Source organism: Trichosurus vulpecula, chromosome 1 (assembly GCF_011100635.1).
Source record: "Trichosurus vulpecula isolate mTriVul1 chromosome 1, mTriVul1.pri, whole genome shotgun sequence".
Taxonomy (NCBI): domain Eukaryota; kingdom Metazoa; phylum Chordata; class Mammalia; order Diprotodontia; family Phalangeridae; genus Trichosurus; species Trichosurus vulpecula.
This window is the reverse complement of record NC_050573.1, coordinates 56632043-56651898: the sequence shown is the minus strand read 5'-3', so window position 1 is coordinate 56651898 and position 19856 is coordinate 56632043. Positions and strand designations below refer to the sequence as shown.

General features: G+C 40.9%; 1 protein-coding gene across 3 annotated transcripts in view; it reads left to right on the top strand.

Moving 5' to 3' along the window:
* Window positions 1-19856, top strand: part of SUGP2 (SURP and G-patch domain containing 2) — a 26545-nt gene extending 6689 nt beyond the window's left edge. For all 3 annotated transcript variants that reach the window (XM_036752413.1, XM_036752404.1, XM_036752408.1), the window contains exons 4-11: window positions 1854-1971; window positions 4523-5022; window positions 6723-6834; window positions 9257-9762; window positions 11532-11593; window positions 14644-14780; window positions 16235-16355; window positions 16549-19856. In XM_036752413.1, coding sequence (XP_036608308.1) covers window positions 1854-1971; window positions 4523-5022; window positions 6723-6834; window positions 9257-9762; window positions 11532-11593; window positions 14644-14780; window positions 16235-16355 — 1556 coding nt within the window. In that variant the 3' untranslated portion in view covers window positions 16549-19856. The remainder of the gene's footprint in view (window positions 1-1853; window positions 1972-4522; window positions 5023-6722; window positions 6835-9256; window positions 9763-11531; window positions 11594-14643; window positions 14781-16234; window positions 16356-16548) is intronic.

Below are 19856 nucleotides of genomic sequence, written 5' to 3'. Positions count from 1 at the left end.
TAGTGAGGAGAATGCTCCAGCCTCTTCAGTTCTCTTGGACTTCCTTTCCTAAACTTGGGGTTGGGTGAACCTTTCACCAGTGACAGTTTTCTTCTGGTTTCCAGAGCATTTGTGGGTCAGGACCTAAATTCAACTGTGGACGTCTTCATTGGCTCCCTATTGTTCTAAGATAAAATACAAACTTCTTTATGATTTAAAACCCTTCACACTGTGTTTGGGCTTCCCCTCTCCATGTTCCTTGTTTCCCTTCACTCAGTGTTGTGGACAACTTGGTCTTTGTGGTGCATTCTGCCTTCTCTCTCCCTCCTCTGTGCCTTTGCCCCAAGCTCTACCTCATTCCTTCACTGCACTCCCTCCTCATCTCTGCCTCTTAGAATTTTGTGCCTTGAAGGCTTGGGGCAGCTACTACCTCCTATGAGAAACCTTCCCTGATCGTCTGGTTATCAATAATCTTGGCCTTCTCAAATAATCTTGTGTTTACATATCTGTTTATATGTTGCATCCTTTAGTAGACTGTATGCTCCTTGAGGGCAGGATTGCTTTTCACCTAGAGTCACTTTTAATAAACACTTCTTGAAAGTTAATTGGGGAAACAGTGACGTTCTTGATATGTTCAGAGCTACAGACAACACAGAGATAAAGAACTACCCCTGCCTTCAAGGAGCTTATCATCAAATATGGAGATTGAACACATAAGCAAATAACTATTAAGAAGTAAAATATACATGGGGAGTGTTAATCTATGGATGTGTATACATCTGACTTCTTAAGGGTGATTCCCCTGGTGTGGGTATCCCCCCTTTACTGATGAGGATCCCAGCCCCTCCATGCCTTAGCAGGCCATCTCAGAAGTTGTGTGATCAAAAGAATTCAGTCTGCCAACAAACTTAATGTTGATTCCACTTTTACAAGCCTCAGCTCGTTTGGCCAGTGGACAACAGATATACCGCCTATGGCCTGGCCGGTACTGGATGCCTTTTGAAAGCAGCTAGGTGGAGATGCTTTACTCTTGGTGTCATGGCTTTCAAGAATAACTAGGCTCACCTTGATGCTGTTGTGAGCACCAGAGGAGAACCTTTGAGGAGGCAGACACAAAGAAATGTAATCCGGTTTAAATCATGGTCAGCACATTGACAAAAGACTGAGAGGTCAGGTGAAAAAAAAGATCCTTTTCATCTGGGCAGGATCAGGGAATGCTTCCTGGAGGAAGTGGCATTTTCTTGGTTACAGGATTGAAGGATTAAAATGTTTTAAAATCGAGTGTGCACATTGAAAATTGTCCTGCTGAAAATCTTATTACCTTGAATTCTGAATAGTCAAAAAAAATATTTTTCATGGAGAACAGATAATGAACTTATCTCCCTCTTGAGAGAGAGGAGTGGTGGGGGGGAGGGTTAGTTGAGTAGAATGTCGAATACCTTGTCAGAACTACAACAGGTAATTGTGTGTGTGTGTGTGTGTGTGTGTGTGTGACAGATTTTCTTCGTTACAACAAATGTTTCAATTTAGAGGGGAGGAGGGAATATTTCTAGAAATGACTGATTTTATTTTAAGCAGCAGTAAAACATTAGAAAAATAATCTCCTTATACTTTAGTTTTGTGGTTTGCCCCTTAATAATCATGCTATTTAACTTGCCCTGGACATTCTAAGTTTTTGAATGTCATTCTAGTATTGAAATACCAGCCTCTGGTCCCAATTCTATTTCAAATGTTAGGCTCTTAAGAAGGAGAATTATTAGTGGTTCAGACTAGCTGAGAGAAGTTGCCTAGAAATCCTTATCACATAGCATTGGTTTGATGAGACCTAAGCATTCCAGTGCCTCTGTCAAGCCCATTCTGTTTGTTTATTACAGTTCCTCAGCGAGCAGACAGAAAGGTTGTTGAGACAATTGAAAAATTTGTGAAGAGTATAATTGAAGGCAACTTGTCCCCAAAAGAAAGAGCAACACTAAAGAAGAACCCTATTTATTGGTAGGTATTTAAGAAATGCTCAAGTACATGAGGACTTTCTATCACCCAAACATTAGGACATGAGAATTTCAAATAGAACTTTTGGAGGTTTGGTTAGGACTCTTCTTTTATATTGGAAAGAGATTCCTCATGGGGAGCAAGGCCTTCAATAATGGATATGCTTTCCTTTATTCTGCTCTGGATATGCAATGAGTGGAGAGGTGGAAGAATTCTTCCAAGATAACAAGTAGGAAATTGCCCTTTCCCTTTAAGTCCATTCATTCATTGCCCACATTGTTTAAGGTCCTGGAGTAGGTGCTGGAGAAGATGCAAAAATGAATTGGATGGAACCCTGCCTTCAAGAGATTTACAGTCTAGGAACTGAGAGAAAATGCACAAAATATAATACAAAATTGAATTCAATAAGTATGTAAGGGAGGTATAAATTGTTATGAAAATTCATAGGAGAGAGAAATCATTTCCAATTGAGGGAATCAGGAAAGCTTCATATGGAAGTGTCTTAAGATCTGGGTTTTGGAAGCTAAAGAGTTTGAGGAGAGGGGTGGAAGGAGATGATGTACATTCTGGAGATTAGAGTGGCTTGTGAGCAAATGCACAGAGGTGAGAAGAGGTGGGATAAATTGGGGCAACTACAAGTGATGCAGTTTGGGAGAGTAGTGTGAGAGAAGGCTGGCTTAGAGATCATCGAGTCCAGTTCTGTGATTTTGCAGAAGAAAGTGAGGCCCACAGTGGGGCAAAGTGACCTAGTCAAAGCCAGGTAGTGAGCAATCCAGGCTTCAAACCCAAGCCCTGGGGCTCCACATCTGCATTCTCCCCACCATGCTGGGCTGCAGCCCTTTCACTGTACCTGTGGCCTGGGAAGGAACTTGTTGAGGGCAGTCAGTGGCAGAGCCCGGATCTTAATGGCAGAGTTCCTGGTGTCAGATCTAGTGCTTTTCCCACTCCACCACACTGCCTTGAGCTGCCTTTGCTGCCTCCACCAATGAGCAGGGTAGGTGTTGCATGCATTCTGCAGCGGGTATTATTGTTGATGCTTCAGAAATGCAGTACTATACACAAGTATAACCTATGTCAAATTGCTTGCCTTCTCAGTGAGGGGAGGGGAGTAGGGAGGGAGGAAGGGAGAAAATCGGGAACTCATAGTTTTAAAAACAAATGTTAAAATTGTTTTCATGTGTAACTGGGGAAAAATAAAATACTAAACAAAAATATTATTAGTAAACTAGACTCCATCTTAATGTCAGCACAGTTTTCCCTGGTTTGGTTTATGAAAGGAGGGTGAGACATGAGAATTTTAAAAAATCATTTTCTGAGGCTGGTTTTGCTGTGCCAGCTGTGTCTATTAGACCATGAAATAATGCAAAGACTCCATGACGGTGACTATAAAAGTATGGGCTACCTCTTCTTATTTGGGGATTTTGTACTCTGTCTGGTGCACAGCTTGCTACTCCACACTGATGTTTAAGCCTCTCGGTGTTTCTTGCATTGAAGTCATTTAGAAGAGTAATGTCTAATAAAAAAAATTTCCTAAGGTAGAGGAAACAAAAGTCAGTAGCAAAATTCCGGTGTAACATTTATAGGAGACTCTGGATCCAAGATTAATTTTTTTTAATTGAAAGAGTCTGCCTTTGGCAAGAGACTTAAAGGCAATTTGATGACTGTCCTCAAATAACTGAAAGCTTATTACATTGAAGAGGGTTTGGCTTATTGTGCTTGTCCTCAGAAGGCACAATTGGGACCAGTAGGGTGGAAGCTGCAGGGAATATTTCAGATCCATATCAAGGGAAATTTTTTAACAATTAGAGATTTTCATAACTGATCTAGGTTCCCCCTAAATTCTCCATCATCGGAGGTTCTCAGGTTGAGACAATCACTAGTTGGAGATGTTGTGCAGAAGGTTTGTTTTATACATGAGTTAGACTAAATGAGCTCTAGGGGTCCCTTCCCAATCCTGAGGATTCTATGCAGTCTTGTCATTGACAGGCTGATTTGCTATAAGTTTGAGTATGATCTTAAATGAACACTCAGTTCCCATAAGTACCTGCTATGTGCAAAATATTGTCATATGCTGAGAGAGTTACAAAAACAAGTCATGGTCCCTACTCTTGGGGAGTTTAAAAAAATTTGTTTCTTTAAGACTTGTAAGAGGTATACAGTAAGGCACAGATATGTGAAATTATAATAACATAACTGTTCTGGGCAGCTAGCAGACTAGATTGTCCTGAAATGTGTTGTTTTCTCTAAGGCAAACGACACACAGATCAGAACTAAAGTTTATATGTAACAACATTCTTTCCCACAGAGGAAAATATTATATTTTTTAAAATAAAATTTTATTTTTAAAAAATTAACCAAAATCTTTCCCTTCTACCCCCCCATTGGAAAAAAAAAAGAAAAACTAAGCCCTTGTAACAAATATGTAAATTTTTTTAAAAGGGGAACAATTAATTTAAAATTCATAAAATATTTTACAAATGTGGACTAGAGAGGGCCTAAATAGGTTGTTTGTGAACAATATAGTAGTATTTTAATGTATTTCCTTCCTCTTTAGGTTCTTATCTGATGAGGATAGTCTGGAGTATAAATATTATAAGCTGAAGTTGGCAGAAATGCAGAGGATAAAGGAGATTAAAAAAGATCAGGAGCAGCAGCCCACTTCTGAAGAGTGTGCCGTGAGAGCAATGCTGTATGCCAGAAAGGTCCAGAGCCTGAAGAAGAGATTGATTCCCCGGAAGAGGCTCGGGCTCTTTTCCTCTTGGGGGATTGGTGGCTGGAAGATGAGAAAATCCTCCGTGGGGACACAGACCCTTCTTTCAGCAGGGACCATGCTGAAGCACCAGGTCAGACATGCCCATGGGGGGTTCCAGGCAAAGCCTTCTGTGCCTGATAGAAATCGCCCTGAGAAGAGCTTGCCATCAGAGGAACATGGATCTCTTCCCTCTGACCCCAGCCCAGGACCTTTGACCTGCCCTCCAGGAGCAGCTGAGACTGAGGCCTCTCCTGCCCTGTCTGAGTCACCCCAGAGTCCCCCACCTTCCCAGTTTGCCAGTGGTAGGTGAAGACTTCATTTTGCATATCCAAAGCCAGTGGGACCTAAAGAAAGACAACAGCAAGACTGCTAATAAAATAATTCTGAGGGATAGTTAAGCACCTGTATAGAAGAGGGATTAATTAGCCTTACTCTGCTTGGCCTCAGGAGGTGGACCTAGGCCCAGTGGGGGTAGTTTTCCAAGGAGGCAGACTGCAGCTCAGTTTAAAGAGGAATTTCCTAACAGCCAGAGCTGTTCAACAATAGAATGGGGTAGCCATGTGTGGTGGAAGTACTACTACTACTAACTCTGTTTTCTATAGCCCTTTCAAGTTTATAAAGTATTGTGCTCACAACAATCCTGTGGAGTATGTAGTACAAGTATCACTGTCCCCACTTTACAAATGAGGAAATTGAGAATTAGAGAAGTAAAGTGAGCTACCCAAAGTCGAACAGCTAGCAAGTGTTAGAGGCCAGATATAAGGCCTCCTGACTTCAAGTTCAGTGCTCTTTCCACTCCACCAAGTCAAGTCGAGAAGCATTTCTAAGCATGTATCATGTAACAGGTGTGGTGCTAAGCACTGGGGATACCAGGAAAGGCAAAGGTCCTGCTTTCAAGGAGCTTAGCAAGTTCCCTGTTGCTGGATGTTTGGGGTAGAGGTTAGGTTACCACTTAAAAAATCTTAGGACTTAAAACTGTCAAGGACTTAAGAGGTCATCCAGTCAGGGGCGCCATGAAGAAGATTCATCGAGAGGTTAGACTAGATCAGGGTCAGCCTTCTAAAAATATATTTAGGATACTGGTTTATACAATTTTTAAAAAATATTTGTAAAATTTGTTTTTTATTTTCTCTAGAAGCTCCTTCTTAGGATACATAGATACCCTGGGCAAGGTCTCTGAGTAGACCCTACAGCCTTCTATCAGTACCTTGGTACAATGAATTTAACCAGGTTAATTGTCACTTTGAATGGCAGGAAGCCCAGGAGGGATGAGGTATGGGATAGATGGGAAGAGTAAAAGAAAAAAGCACAGCTGTCCTAAGCCCTGAGTTAAGGTTGTGAAATCATGATTCTAAGGAGAACATGATCCGACGGGGGCTCTTTCGATTGGGGACAACCCAGAGGGATGGACAGGAGGAAGGGAGGGCTCTTGTCCTGAGTTCTGATGCCGGAAAGGAGACTGATATTTCCCTGTGGCTTTCCCAGTAAATGAGGCAATAAGATTCAGAGCTAGAAAGAATCTCACTGGTCATTAAACCTGACCCACTGTGGAGACAGGTCCAGGAAGCCTAAGTGATTTGCCCAGGGTTGCACCAGTGCTAATATTCAAACCCAGGTTCTCCCAATTCCAAAGCCAGTAATATTTCCATTGTGCCTCCTGCCACAAACTCACGTTCTCTTCCTCTCTTCCCTTCACTTCTGTACATATGGAAAGTAGAATTTAAACTCTTGGAGCTCCCAAATTTTTTCCTTTTTATGCCCAGTCTCTAACACTGGGTCTTGAACAGAGAATAATGTAAATTACACTTAGTCGATGTTGATGTTTATTTTGGCTAAAAATGTTAATTATGTATTCAAAGAGCTATTGGACTTTGAATCCCTCAATTGGATGACCCCTCAGGTCTCTTCCTGCTCTAATATTACAAGGACTTCTCTTTCCCTGACATTCTTAGGATTCTCTGAATTCAGAACATATATGTGATAACTGTTTTGCATTTTGCAGTTGATGCTAAGACAATGGATACTGCTGAGAAACTAGCTAAATTTGTTGCTCAAGTGGGACCAGAAATTGAACAATTTAGTATAGAAAACAGTGCAGACAACCCAGATCTATGGTAAGTAACTGCTTTATCTTCTTGATTCTAGCATAATAAAATACATTGAAACCTTCCTAAAATTCCATCCTTGAAGTCCACATTGTGGGGTCTCTTCTAAGCGAGCTGCCTTGCCCAAAGGTCCTTTTGGGTCTCCTATAGTTCAGGTCACTTTGTATGAATGATCCCTGGAATTGACATGCTTCAGTTTCCCTCTATACTGAATGAAGTTTAAAGCAATCTTCCAGAGGCAATGTGATAGTCTGGAAGTAGTATTAGGCTTGGAATTCATCAAATCTGGGCTTGCCTTATAAGCTCTATCATAACTGACAGTCCTGGCCTCAGCGTCCTCATCTATAAACGTAGGAGATGACTTTTAATGCCTTCTTCTTTTGAGGAAATGTGGTCTGCTACTGTTATTATCATTCCAGGTTCTGAACCACTGTGGTGACTCTTTGACATCTAGACTATAAAGAGTACGTAAGCACTGACGCTGTGTAGCAATGTCATGTGCAGCAGCTGAGTGTTGATTGTGCATGGTTGGGATGGAACAACAGTCACTGGCATCTTTTTCATAGGATTCTGTGCTTGGAAAACCGTGCACATAACACTACTGTTATGATGTCAGTGGGCAAGCATTCCTCAGGCCTTTCTAGGATCCCAGAATGTTAATGCTAAAAGAGTTCATCTCAGAGGTCGTCTGGTCCACCTCCCTTCATCTTACAGATGCAGAAACTGAGGCTCAGAGGTGAATTGATTTGCCAAAGGTCACACAATCCAGTGGCAGAGCCAGGACCTGAATCCAGATCATCTCAGTCCATTCATTTCATTCCCAGTCCAGTGCTTTTCCCATTATATTGGGTTTGCTTTAGTCATGGTACATTATTATGCTGGTCTTGCTTATTGCTCTTCAGTGACAGAGCACTGGGGAGGAGGAGGAGGAAGACAGTCCTGGTAACTTACATTTGTAGAGGGCACTAAAGTTTATAATGCACTTTCAGACAGATGTTTCTATTGACCATATTCTCTGTGTAACTGATAAATGATTTCATTGCCTTTATTATGCAAAACTGAGAGGAACTGGAAATAGTTAATGGTCCACCTTTCTATAATGCTTTGTAGCTTACAAAGTACCTTCTTCACAAGAACTCTCTTAAGCACGGAGTGTTTTGTTTTGCTGATGAGGAGACGTAGGCTCCTAGTATTGGTGCCTTTTCCACAGCTCCCCATTTGGTTAGTGTTGGAGCCAAGCCTAGAACCCAAGGACTCTGATTCCAACTCCAGCACCTTGCTCCTGTATCAGCCTGCCTCAGCTTGTAAAAGAAGCACAGGTCGTGGAACTGAGGTATCAAGACACCTGAGTACTGACCAAATCATTTAACCCTTGGGTCCTGTAGTTTCTTTTTCCATGAAAAAGGGATAGCGATAGCTGCCTTACAGTATGTTTGTGAGGGTCAAATAAATTAGATTTAGAAGCAAGACTATAAAATTGCACCTTAAAACTCATTTACCTAGAAGTCACTTATTCCAGAGGCAGCAACAACAAAAGGCTTCTGGGAAGCCAGAATGTCCTCAGGTCAGTGTAATAAAATTCATTCATATGAAGCTACTTGATCCTTGATTCAGAGCCTGCTAACTCTGTGACCTTCTAGACAACAGTTGTAACAAGCTTGGTACCTAATTTCCCAACCTGTGTCTTCCCTCCTTGGCAAAACTCGGCCTGAGTTTTCTTCTGTAAAATGAAGGTGTTGGCCTAAATGACCCATAAGGTCCCGTCTAGCTCTCTTATTCTGTGATTCTGTCTAAAGCTAGACATTCCTATTCTCTAGGAGCTCAGTTTCTAAAAAAAGAAAGAGCCACGATAGAAATATAGATATACAGAAGATTAGAAAAAGCATCTATCAAATATCTGATAGTACTCATCTAGTTCTGCGTCTTAGAATGAACAGTTACAAAGATAAGTGGAAAATGAAGGATTTTTCTTTCCTCTTTTTTCCCCTTCAGAATATGGGCATTCTCTTCCCAGTGGGATATCCAAGTTAAGACTTCTTGAGCTTCGTTTATTTATCAGTATTATTGATTCTCCTCAAAATTACAGAATGATAAAGCTGAAATGGACCTTAGAGGTCATCCTAATTCAACCCTCTCATTAAACAAATAGAAAAACTGGAGGTTAAGTGACCTGCTCAAGGTCTCATAACCAGTGTGTGGCAGGAGCTGGCTGGGTCTTACGAAGTCCAGTATTCTATTTCCACACCACACTTTCCTTCATTGACCAGATCCATTTCATCATTTAGTCTACCCCAACAGCCTCTAATCTTTCCCAGACATACTTCAGCATATATGCCACCAAAGGAATGCCATTCTTTTGTTCTCCAATAAGTTATTTTGAAAGACATCCTTTAACTTAACTGATGGAATTTCAATTTCATTCTTAACCCAGGTTTCTACATGACCAAAATAGTCCTGCCTTCAAGTTTTATAGAATGAAAGTGTATGAATTGTGCCCTTCCATTAATTTCACAAAAACCTCACTAAACCTCAAAGCAGGAGAGGATGTGAAATCTGGGAAGTCTTCAGATCATGGGGAGGAAGAGGAGGAGCAGGAGGAAGAAGAGCTCCCGGGAGATCATTCTCAACAAGGGGCTGAACTAGAGTTAGAATTGGGACCTGAGGAGGAGGAAGAAGAAGGTACAGAAGATGATGCCTCAGCTCAAGAAACGGCCTCCAGAATTGGAGAAGACACTGGTACAGCATCTCAGTCAGAGGGGCTCCCCTCTGAGGAGGCACAGACCATGGGAGCGGAGGGCGATGGTGCCACTTTAGCAGCTCTGTCACAGTCCTCTGCTTCGAGTGCCTGTTTCCCTCGAAAGAGAATCAGCAGCAAATCACTAAAAGTTGGCCTGATCCCAGCTCCCAAGAGGGTGTGTCTTATAGAGGAACCTAAAGGTACCTGATGTGTCTTTGCATTTGTCTCTGCAGCAAGGTGTTCCCATTTAGTCCATGAGAATGATGTTGTTAACTCCAGGACTGTATGTTCCTAATGATAAAGTGACACAGTACACTTGTACCTTGCTTTATTACTGAAAAGTTGTTTGTGAAATTAAAGTTGTTTGTGAAATTAAATTCTTGTAAATTGAACCATATTTTAAATACACTAGGAAAACACCCAATTTAAAGGCACTTCATTAATTATATAAAGCAAAAACCTTTGTATTACATGAATAATCACTTTATATTTTCTCTTTAATAAACTCAGACTTCTGCACGTTGAGTTTGTAGAGATTACCTACAGTTGTTCTCTAGTTTATGGTACGTTATGCTGAACCCAACTGAAATTATTTTTAGTTACTAATCTGTGGGTGAATGCTAAGATGTCTTAATGGCACTGTGGCCAAACCATTGATGGTGAAAATTTCCAACTTTAAACTGTTATTTGGCATTTTCTTAATTTGACACTTTGCCACATATATAGTACAGCAGTCATTAACTGAACAAAGATTTAAGTGCCTACTCTTTATAAAGCTAGGTTCTAAGAGAACTACAAAGTTGAAGTAAAGCATGACCCCTGCTCTCATGGAACTCACTGCCTGGTAGCAGGGGAAGACATCAACACAGATAACTGTAACATATGATAAATAGTACAAGATAAATTACCTGAGAGGTGTCAACAAAGGCCTACAAGATGGGGAATCATCATGACTGAAGGACTGCAAGGCCCTAACCTAAAGTGCCATGTTATCAGGAAGATTAAAAATTATGTGGGTCACATTTTGTGCGAGGTGTTTTTATTATCCCATGTATTCTAATAGTGTAAAACTTAGTGATGCACAGATAGCATGTATATGGGCACCACATTTGAGGGAGGACATTGACAAGCTGGGATGTATCCAGAGGAGGGCAAGCAGGATGGGGCTAGGACTCAGAACCATGCCATTTGAGGATTAGTGGAAGGAATCCGGGATATTTAACCTAGAAAAGGGAAGAGTGGTATGGTCCGGGGCAGGGGATCAGGAGAGAATTCATTGTCAAATATTCAAAGGGTCTGGCATTTAAAGGGGGCTTCAGTTTGTTGTCAGGTCCCAAGGTGGGTGGAAGTTACAGGAAGGCAAATTTGAACTCAGTACAAGGAAGAGCATCTGAACAATTTGAGCTTTCTAAAAGTGAATTGGGACTGTCTCTGGAGGGACAGTTTCCCCATTCCTGGAGCCTTAAAGCAGATCCTGCATGATTACCTTTTAGGGATATTGTAAAAGGAATCAGGCCCTAGGTAGGGGTCAGACTAATTGACCTCTGGGGTCCACTGGGGATTCTAAATAGTAGCTGTGAACTATCTGATCAGGATAGAGAGCAGAAAGCTTGTGTTTAACAAGGAGAAGCTGTTGTAGATCTCAATATTTAGTGTGAAAAGTGGTAACTAGATAGAACCAAGCAAATTTAGCTACCAGTATCTTTGTATTTTGATGTCACAACCTTCCAGAGCTACGGTATAGTTCACATGGCCCCAGGGATTGGAAATTCCCTTTAAGTACCTAATGCCCTGTGCAAAGCCATGTGTTAGTTGCTAGGTTTTTAGGACCTGAACCCCACCCTCAGGAAGCTTGTGCTTTTTTATACTGTATAGAATTTGCAGTTATCTTAAACAGTTTTCTCTATAAGTAACATGGAGAAAAGATGATTATCCCCTGATTTATTTATTTTATTTTTTGGTCTTATAGTTCATGAACCTGTGCGAATTGCTTATGACAGGCCCCGGGGACGCCCTGTGTCCAAGAAGAAGGTGAGGTTCCGCCAATGTGAAACCCTCAACAATGATGCATCCATTTACAGTTTGGAAAATTCACATTTTAATCAGCTGTTAATTGAACAGGTTTTTCTTTCCTTCCTGTTTAAGAAAGAGCTGTTTTTAAGAACAGTATATTAAAAAAAAAACGACTTCATTGATCTGCTCCTTGGATGCCTCATTGTGGTGTGGTGTTGACTCAGGGTTCTTGGAGTCTGCACACAGCACAAGTTCTATCAGGCCAGAAAGGTTTGGATTATGGGTACAGCATGGTCACGTCTGGAGAACCTCATCACAAAAAGTTGGCTTTGCCAGGGAACTTTTTGGCTCCAAAAACTCATGAGTCAATCTGAAGGTTGCAGTTTGCTTTGCTGCTGGGAATACTCAAAACTGACAAAATCACAGATCTTTTTTGAAGTACTGTGGCATTGTGTACTGAGATATAGGTAGTGTGGGGTAGTGTTTAGAGAATTGGCCTTGGGATTGGGAAGACCTGGATGCGATATTTATTGGCTACATATCTCTGGGCAAGTCACTTAACCTCAATTCCCTGAGCAAGTCTCTGAGATTATAAATTGAAGAATAGTTACAAATCTACATTGGTAGAAGGAGATTGCTCAGCGGAGTCATCCGTATCTTTAAAATTCAGGTCTAGCCCCCTTCCCCTCCCCCCAAAAAATCACATGTTATTCATGTAAAGAAACTGGAGTGTTAGACGCGTACTTGTGATTCTCCATAATGAGAGATCATTCAAATCACTTAGCATCTTCATGGGGGAAAAAACCTGCTGTGCCTAAAGCCCCGAAGCTAGTAAGCACAATTAACTTCTAAAGTGTGTGCACACGTGCTCAACAACGAAAAGATCTGGGTCTTCATCAGTGTGTGTCCTCTCCCCTCATCCCCACCATTGCAGATCACAGTCTCTCTATCATTTAGTAGATTTCCTCAGAAAGTTGTCATGACCAAAAAGTTTTTCAACACCCTGTGCCCAAACTGTTGATGAGCTTCTCCACACTTAGCGTGGCTAGTCTTCAGACGATATAGAGTCACACTCTCAGCTCAGTGGATCTGTTTGTATAGCCTCTGAGAACCCAGGGTCATCTCCATGTCATGATAGACCTCACTGGAGTTACAACAGGATGCTGCAGATACGGTGCAGTACCACTCCACGGTGAAGGCAGAGATTGGAAATGAGACCTGAAAATGGCATCCCTCTGTGGCTAGGACGCTGCCAGGAAGCAGCCCGCTAACTGCCACATCGTTGCAATCGCTGGCATTACCCAAAGGCTTGGCTCTAGAAGTTTGGAATACTCCAGGTTTTCTTTTAATGAACTACTGTCTGCCCGTGGCTGTAATATCCTATAGTCGTACAGTTAGTTTCCTGAACCCAAATAACAGATTTCATATTTTTCTCTAGTAAGTTTCATCTTGTTTAATTCAGGCCATCTTTCCAAACTCACACTATTTTTGGTTTCTAATTACAGGACCCAAGTATGTGGTGTAGTGAAAAGAGTGCTGGATTTGGAGTCCTGGGGACCTGGGTTCAAATCCCACCTCAGACACTTCCTAGCTGTGAGATCCTGGGCAAATCACATAACTTCTCTGAGCACGTACATCATAGGGTTATTGGAAGGATCAAATAAGCCCTATATAAATGTTAACTTTTACTATTATTGCCACCTCATCTTTTTCAATAAGGTTCAAATAGAAATGGTCCTGGGACAAGTTGCTATCCTCCTGTTCTTTTATATTTGGTGTTGTGTAGATGACTGTACAGGTGGATAGAATAACTGCCTTGGGATATGAGCTTGTTCTCTGCAGTCTCCCTGGAAGCATCCTTGGTACAGTTCTAGTAGCAGATGACACAACAGGGTTCCTGGTCCTGATTTTGATTATTCTTGTCCTGATTTTCATTTATCTTTCTCTAGCCCTGAACACTTCTCATTCTTCACAGTTTTAGAACTATTACTGACAGTGGTTCAGCCATCACATTTGCCAGTTCCTCCAGTACCTGAGAAGATAGTTTGTCCAGACCAGGGGCCTTAAACATATCAGAGGCAGCTAAATTTTCTCTTCCTGTTGCCTTGTTTTTTCAGTCAGTTCTCTGTTAGCCGCTTTTGCTCTATCCTTTCTGGTCAAATTAGAGAAAACAGAAGCAAAATGAGAAGTGACCTGCTCGGGTATTCTTTATCACCAGTAATTGTCCCATCGACATGAAGCAGCTGTCCTATCCATTCGTTTCTCCTTCTTCTTCTCTTCCCCAGTACAGCTTTTTAAAAATCACTTGGTTGTCCTTAGCTCTCCTTGGATCATTCTGATAGAATCGAGTCTAACCCCTTTACTTTACAGATGAGGTAACTGAGGCACAGAGAGGTTCACTGACTTGTCCAGGTCACCCAGCAAATGCGTGTCTGAGGTGCTGAGGCAGGATGTGAACTCAGGGCTTTGTGACTCTGGGTTCATTCACTAAATTGTCTCTTGTGCCACTCAGCTATGGGCTGGGAGCACTTCTGACAAAATCCTTAGTGTGCCAGGCCAGGCATTTTTTTGTATTCATCTTTTCAGCTCTTCTTGCCTTCAGGTTCCCTATGTTGTTTTCAAATTATAAAACTGAATTTTGTGATTCTTCTTTTGAAAATTCTTTGTTCATTTCCTTTGACTTCATGTGAAGCTCATAGGTAACGGAGTAGCTCCCATCTCTGTCACACTTGCGGACTCATAAAGCACTTTCCTCACAGCATCCCTGGGAGAGATAGGTAGTACCCGTATTATTTTCACTTTACAGATGAAGAAACTAGTTTAGAGAGAAGACTTACCCAAGGTCATACAATTAGTGAGTAGTTGAGCCTGGATTTGATCTGAGGCCTGACTCTTTAAGCCAACACTTATTCTACCACCACATGTTGTCCTGATAATCCTATATCATTGTCTCCCTCAGTGCCTAGCACCATGCTCTCTGCTTGTAGGAAGCCCTTAATAAAGGCTTTTTGAATAAATGAAGCATATTGTAATTCAGAAAGATTTAACTTTTTTCTTTCTCTCTTCAGAAACACAAAGACTTGGAATTTGCTCAGCAGAAACTGACTGACAGGAATGTGGGTTTTCAAATGCTTCAGAAGATGGGCTGGAAGGAGGGATATGGCCTGGGCTCACGTGGGAAAGGAATTAAGGAGCCTGTAAAAGTGTATGTAATGGTAACCGATTTCAGACATACAAGAACAATAAATAATCGGGACAGGTACACTGCTGCCCAGAGGGAGCAGGAGGAAGATGTTTAAAAGTCGGCCCTAGAAGGCTCGATGATTTTGGAAAGCCAGGTGGTTTGGTAGGAAGAGCCCTGGGCTGGGATGTGGAGCGACAGGGAGTAACTCCCAATTCGTGGCCTAATCTCTACGTATTACCTTGGGCAAGTCACTTCACCGTTCAAAGCTTCCATTTCCTCATCTGTAAATTGAGGAAAATACTTGTTCCACTGACCCCAGAGAGCAGTGATGAGGGTCTAATGAGATAAAAATATATGGAGAGCTTCATAGCTATAAAAGTAAGACTATAGAAATGCGTTACTGTTCATGATGCCCAGCAGGTCACATCGTCCTCATTGAAGCTTGAAGGTCTTAGGAGAAAAGAAATGGGAAACATCCCCAGGAGCAGCAGAGCTAACTCTCTTCTTACTGTCAGGCGAGACTCCTCTTTATAACGGTTCCTCTTTATAAGGACAGTATTTTCTGAAGTTTGGTATGTCCTGGTTCTTGCTCTCTTTAAAGTGGGCTCATATACTTCTTGGTACTTCTCTCAGAGTCAGAGATGTTTATAAGCCGACCTCAAATAAAAGAAAAGGATAATAGGGGGTTTTGCTTGTTTGTTTTTGTTTTTCCTGGCTCTGGGTACCTATGGAAAGCAGAGTAATGTTGAAAAGAGAATTTGGAGCCAGCGCTACTTTGCTACTTTATGACCTTGGACAAGTCACTGGGGCTCAGTTCTCTCTTCTTTAAATGAGGGAGTTTGACCTTTAAAATAGCTATTTCTATCTGCTTAATGTCCAAATTAAGAACCTTACGTTTCAGGACCTTGTCTTATTTTTTAAAATAAAAGCCAAATTAAGATCACAAGTTCTTTGTAAATGTATATTTTAGAAGTTTAGCCAGTGATTTGGACTGTACAATCCATTTACCTATCTTCTTAATCCTTGTAGTTTTAGTAACATTTACTGTTTTTAAATGCCAGGACATACAAAAATGCCCCCAGGGTTAAAACTTAGAACTACTTTCCATTTGTAGGGGAGTAATCAGAGAGATCTCAAGTAACTTTCAAGGCCCCATTGTCTGTAGCAAGTATTTAATTAAAAAATAAGTTTGAGACCCTCCATATTAGGGCTACACTAAATTTCTACAGTATAAACAAGGGATTTCCAAGTATTTCCTACAAATAGGTAAGTGCAGCTGTGAATAAGGTAAGTACGTTTTGTTTTTCTCTGTAACTTTTTTTTCTAATGTCACACCACATATCCTTTTCAGAGACAGTTTACCATATACTTAACTATCTATACATGTTTGATTATTTTTTAAACTATTTTCTGTACTTAGTCATGTAGTTGAAAAAAGCAGAGTCCTATACTAATTGTCCATTTTACTCCCATAGGGGAACTACCTCTGAAGGGGAGGGCTTGGGTGTTGAAGGGGAAGAAAATAACGAAGATACATTTGATGTTTTCCGTCAAAGAATGATACAAATGTACAGGCAGAAACGAGCAAGTAAATAGGTATGTGCCTGGGCACCTTCATTTCATGAATTCCTGCCTACACTGAAATTCTAGTTTTGGAAAAAAAAATATTTCTGAAATGTTACATTTTTAAAAACAACCACTACCACCAAAAAAAAAAAACCCAAGAATTCGGTTTTACAAAAAAACCAAGTCATCAGAATGCAGATCTATCCAACTTCTTACCCTCTAGGTTTGCAGAAGAAATGTGTTACAGGCTGAAAACACCGATGTTTGACAAAACTGCTGCCCTACAGGCTTTCTGGTGATTTTTAGTTCACTTCAACAATATGCAAAGGGATTTTCTTTGGCATAGTGAACTCAGAAGTTAATGTTACCTACCTACTAGTTTGCCAAGCTTCAGGATTAGCCTTGCACTTGCTGTACAGGCTGACAGTCTGGGTGCCAGCTTACCTGGAAGAGACTCCTTTTGACTTAAAGAATTCATTCCGTCGCTTTGCCAAGGTTTTGTCTCACTGACAAAGAAGGCCTGCATCAGAGCCCATACAGGAAACAAGATGATTCCATAGTCAGAAGACCATTCCAGACATTTACCAAGTCTAAAGTTTAATTAGCGCTGACATTTTTCTCCATTTCATTTTCCTATCCTTTTTCAGATGCCTTCTTTTTTTTGCACTTATTCCCCAGCCAGACTTTGGACAAAATAGTTATCTTCAAGGAACAACTAAACAACATTGATTAAAGTCATAGCCCTAAGGTGGTTAATCTTGAAAGCTTTTTTGCTGACCTGTGTTATCCACAGAGCCATCACATTCCTGTGGATGCATAGTGAATGCATAGTCATGATGGAAATTTCTGTCTTTGGAGCAAAGATTGTTTTTTGGGGGGAAAAGGAACACTGAATTTCCAGAATCCTTTTTGTTTATTTGTTTTTAACTTTTGTTTTAAGCATTTTTAACCACAAATCTTTTTCAAGTCTTTTCATGGTTTCAGTTTTTGCTCTTCAGGGAAGCAGAAAGGAACCAAGTCAGCACTGAAATGAAATTCAGAATATTGAAGAGCCCATTCTCAGATTTCCTATCCTGTACGCTAAAAAAAAGAAATGCAGTTGTTTCTGTTCGGATTGAAAATTGATTGACCTCCAGAAGCTCTGTCAGCAAACCTGTCCTTTGCTCATGTGACCAAATGTAACCCAGGAATGATTACAAATCTTCCTAATTGCCTTTCTTAGTTTCAGTAGAAGACAAACTACAATGCCAAAGCAGGTCTCCTGGAGAATGTCTGGAGATTCTTCAGAAGACATGGAAGTCTTTGGACTTGACAAGTGTGTTTACCTGTGAGCAAGTCTTGTAATCTTTCAATGTATCTTAGACCTAGTAAGATTCTGCAGTAGTCTTAGATACCTGTGTTCAGTGGGGAACAGTCCATTTGACTGCTTAACTTCTTTCTCCCCAGTTGGCAAGGGGCCTAAGAATTCAGTCAGATTGTGCCACAGTTGTTAAATAAAAACATACACTTTTGTGTCCTTCCCATTGCCTCTTCTGTGATGTGTTTTGAAAACTAGTAAAGACTCTTCCCTTTTTTGCATGTGTAGCAATGGGTAAAGGATTATTTCATTACATTCCTTGTGAGGGAAAGAGAAAAACCAATCCTGTCTTGGGATTTCCAGTGCATCTGTTTCTTATTTAAAAGACTACAACTGCAGTCTTAATCCATCTAGCACCATACTTCTTGTACCTATATGCAGAATTCTTAAGCTACCAGAAATTAAGTCCTTTATGATAGTTCAGTGTTGAAGTTTTAAACAAGTGTTAAAATGTAAGTGGGATCCTCTTCAGTAAATTATTACAGCTGTCCTGCTGATTCAGCTGTAAAGCTAGAGCACTGAGAGCAATCGCTTCTCCTAGGAGAGTCACAGAAAAGAGAACTGCCTTCATTTGGGGTTCGTTAAGAATCTTTGCTTCCCCAGAGCAAAAAACAAAAACACCTTCCAGCTGAGATGACCAGGTTTCTCCTATTACCTTGACTTTCAGTAACACCACTAAGCCAGCCCCGACCCCAGGAATGCAGTACCACAATACCAGGTTGGACCCTCTTTTCCAGATGTTCTCTGAAACTGATCCAACTGCCAAAGCAAAATACCAATAGGTATGCAACATGTTCAGTCTCACTGGTACAGTGGTATCTTGTTCTGCCACCTGGCAGATGCCTCTGCCTTTTGACACAGAGAAGTTTAAAGCATCAAGACTGGAGTATGTTGATTGAAGACCTAAAGACAATTATTCCTTTTCCTTTGTGATTTGGTTTGGAGATGCTGAAGGGATGAAAACATGCCTCATTCAGAAAAGCTTAATAAAACATCAAGCTGCACAGCTATGTTGGAAGATTCATTGTAGGCTTTTTGGGGAAATTTGGGGACAGCAAGAATTTACTTTTTCTGGTCCCTTTACACAGAGGTGCATTCCTTGCACCATTTTCTTAACATATTAATTGGCCATTGTATTGACTAATTGAATTAATAATGGTCTTTTGAAATTAGACGTTCATCAGTTGTGGTCAGTTTTCAAGTGTGGCTTTACGGAAGCAATGTGATGGTCTCTGAAGGTGTTTTTCATATTCCCTCAATATGGGTGTAGCTCTTTGAAGCTCATCCACAAGAGCCTTTGACGCTAATCATTGCCACTTCACCTCTTCTTCCATATTGACTTTTTGGAAGCACTTTAATTCTTTCAACTAGTTAGAGTTCTGTTTACAGTTAAGAGAGAGTAGCTCAGAGTGTGGCTTCCCATGTTGTTGGAGCACTCCCACTTTCTCAGCCACCTAGTCCCTAGTCATTGTGGGAATGTTTTGGTTTGAGCTGAGACTGCTGGTACAGTACTATTTTGATGAAAATAACCTATAAAGACTTAGGTTATATTCCCTCCTGATTGCAATTCATTGGAAAGCAATTTGCTGGAGTATAACCCACTCTTGGAAAGAAATGTGAGTTGTGGTTCTTGAGGGAGTCTTAAACTGCTGTTCTGGATAATTGTGGTATGGTCGGTCTTTCTTTTACCAAACGTCCGTTTGGGGCCAGATGCCAGATGAGCAGCACTGGTGCTAAGATTCTAGTGTGGCTCACATCGAGTTCCCCTGTACTCCCTTTGTTTTGCTGAGGGTGGCCTGCCTTTCCTTTTCGAAAGGAATCTCCCCCGCTCCGCCCTGCTTCTGCAGGCTGAATTGAAAATGCAGTACATAAGATGTTGCACAAAAACACTACTTTGTTAAAGTTACTAGTTTCTTTTCTGTTATTTTAGTTTCCAGGGTCTCTTCGTGAAGACTACAAGCATCAATGAAAATTTTAACTTACTTCCATAGTGTGTTTACTGTCTCTTGGTTTGTTTTTATCCTGGGTAATCTTGTAGTGAATTTTGACATGTTCCATGTAAATTGACAGTGCTAAAGCCTAGAAGATGCTTGTGATGATGGAAGTTTGGTTTTTTTAAGTTGTGAACATTGTTAACCTTTTAGCAGCTATAATAAATGTAGAGAGAAAACATT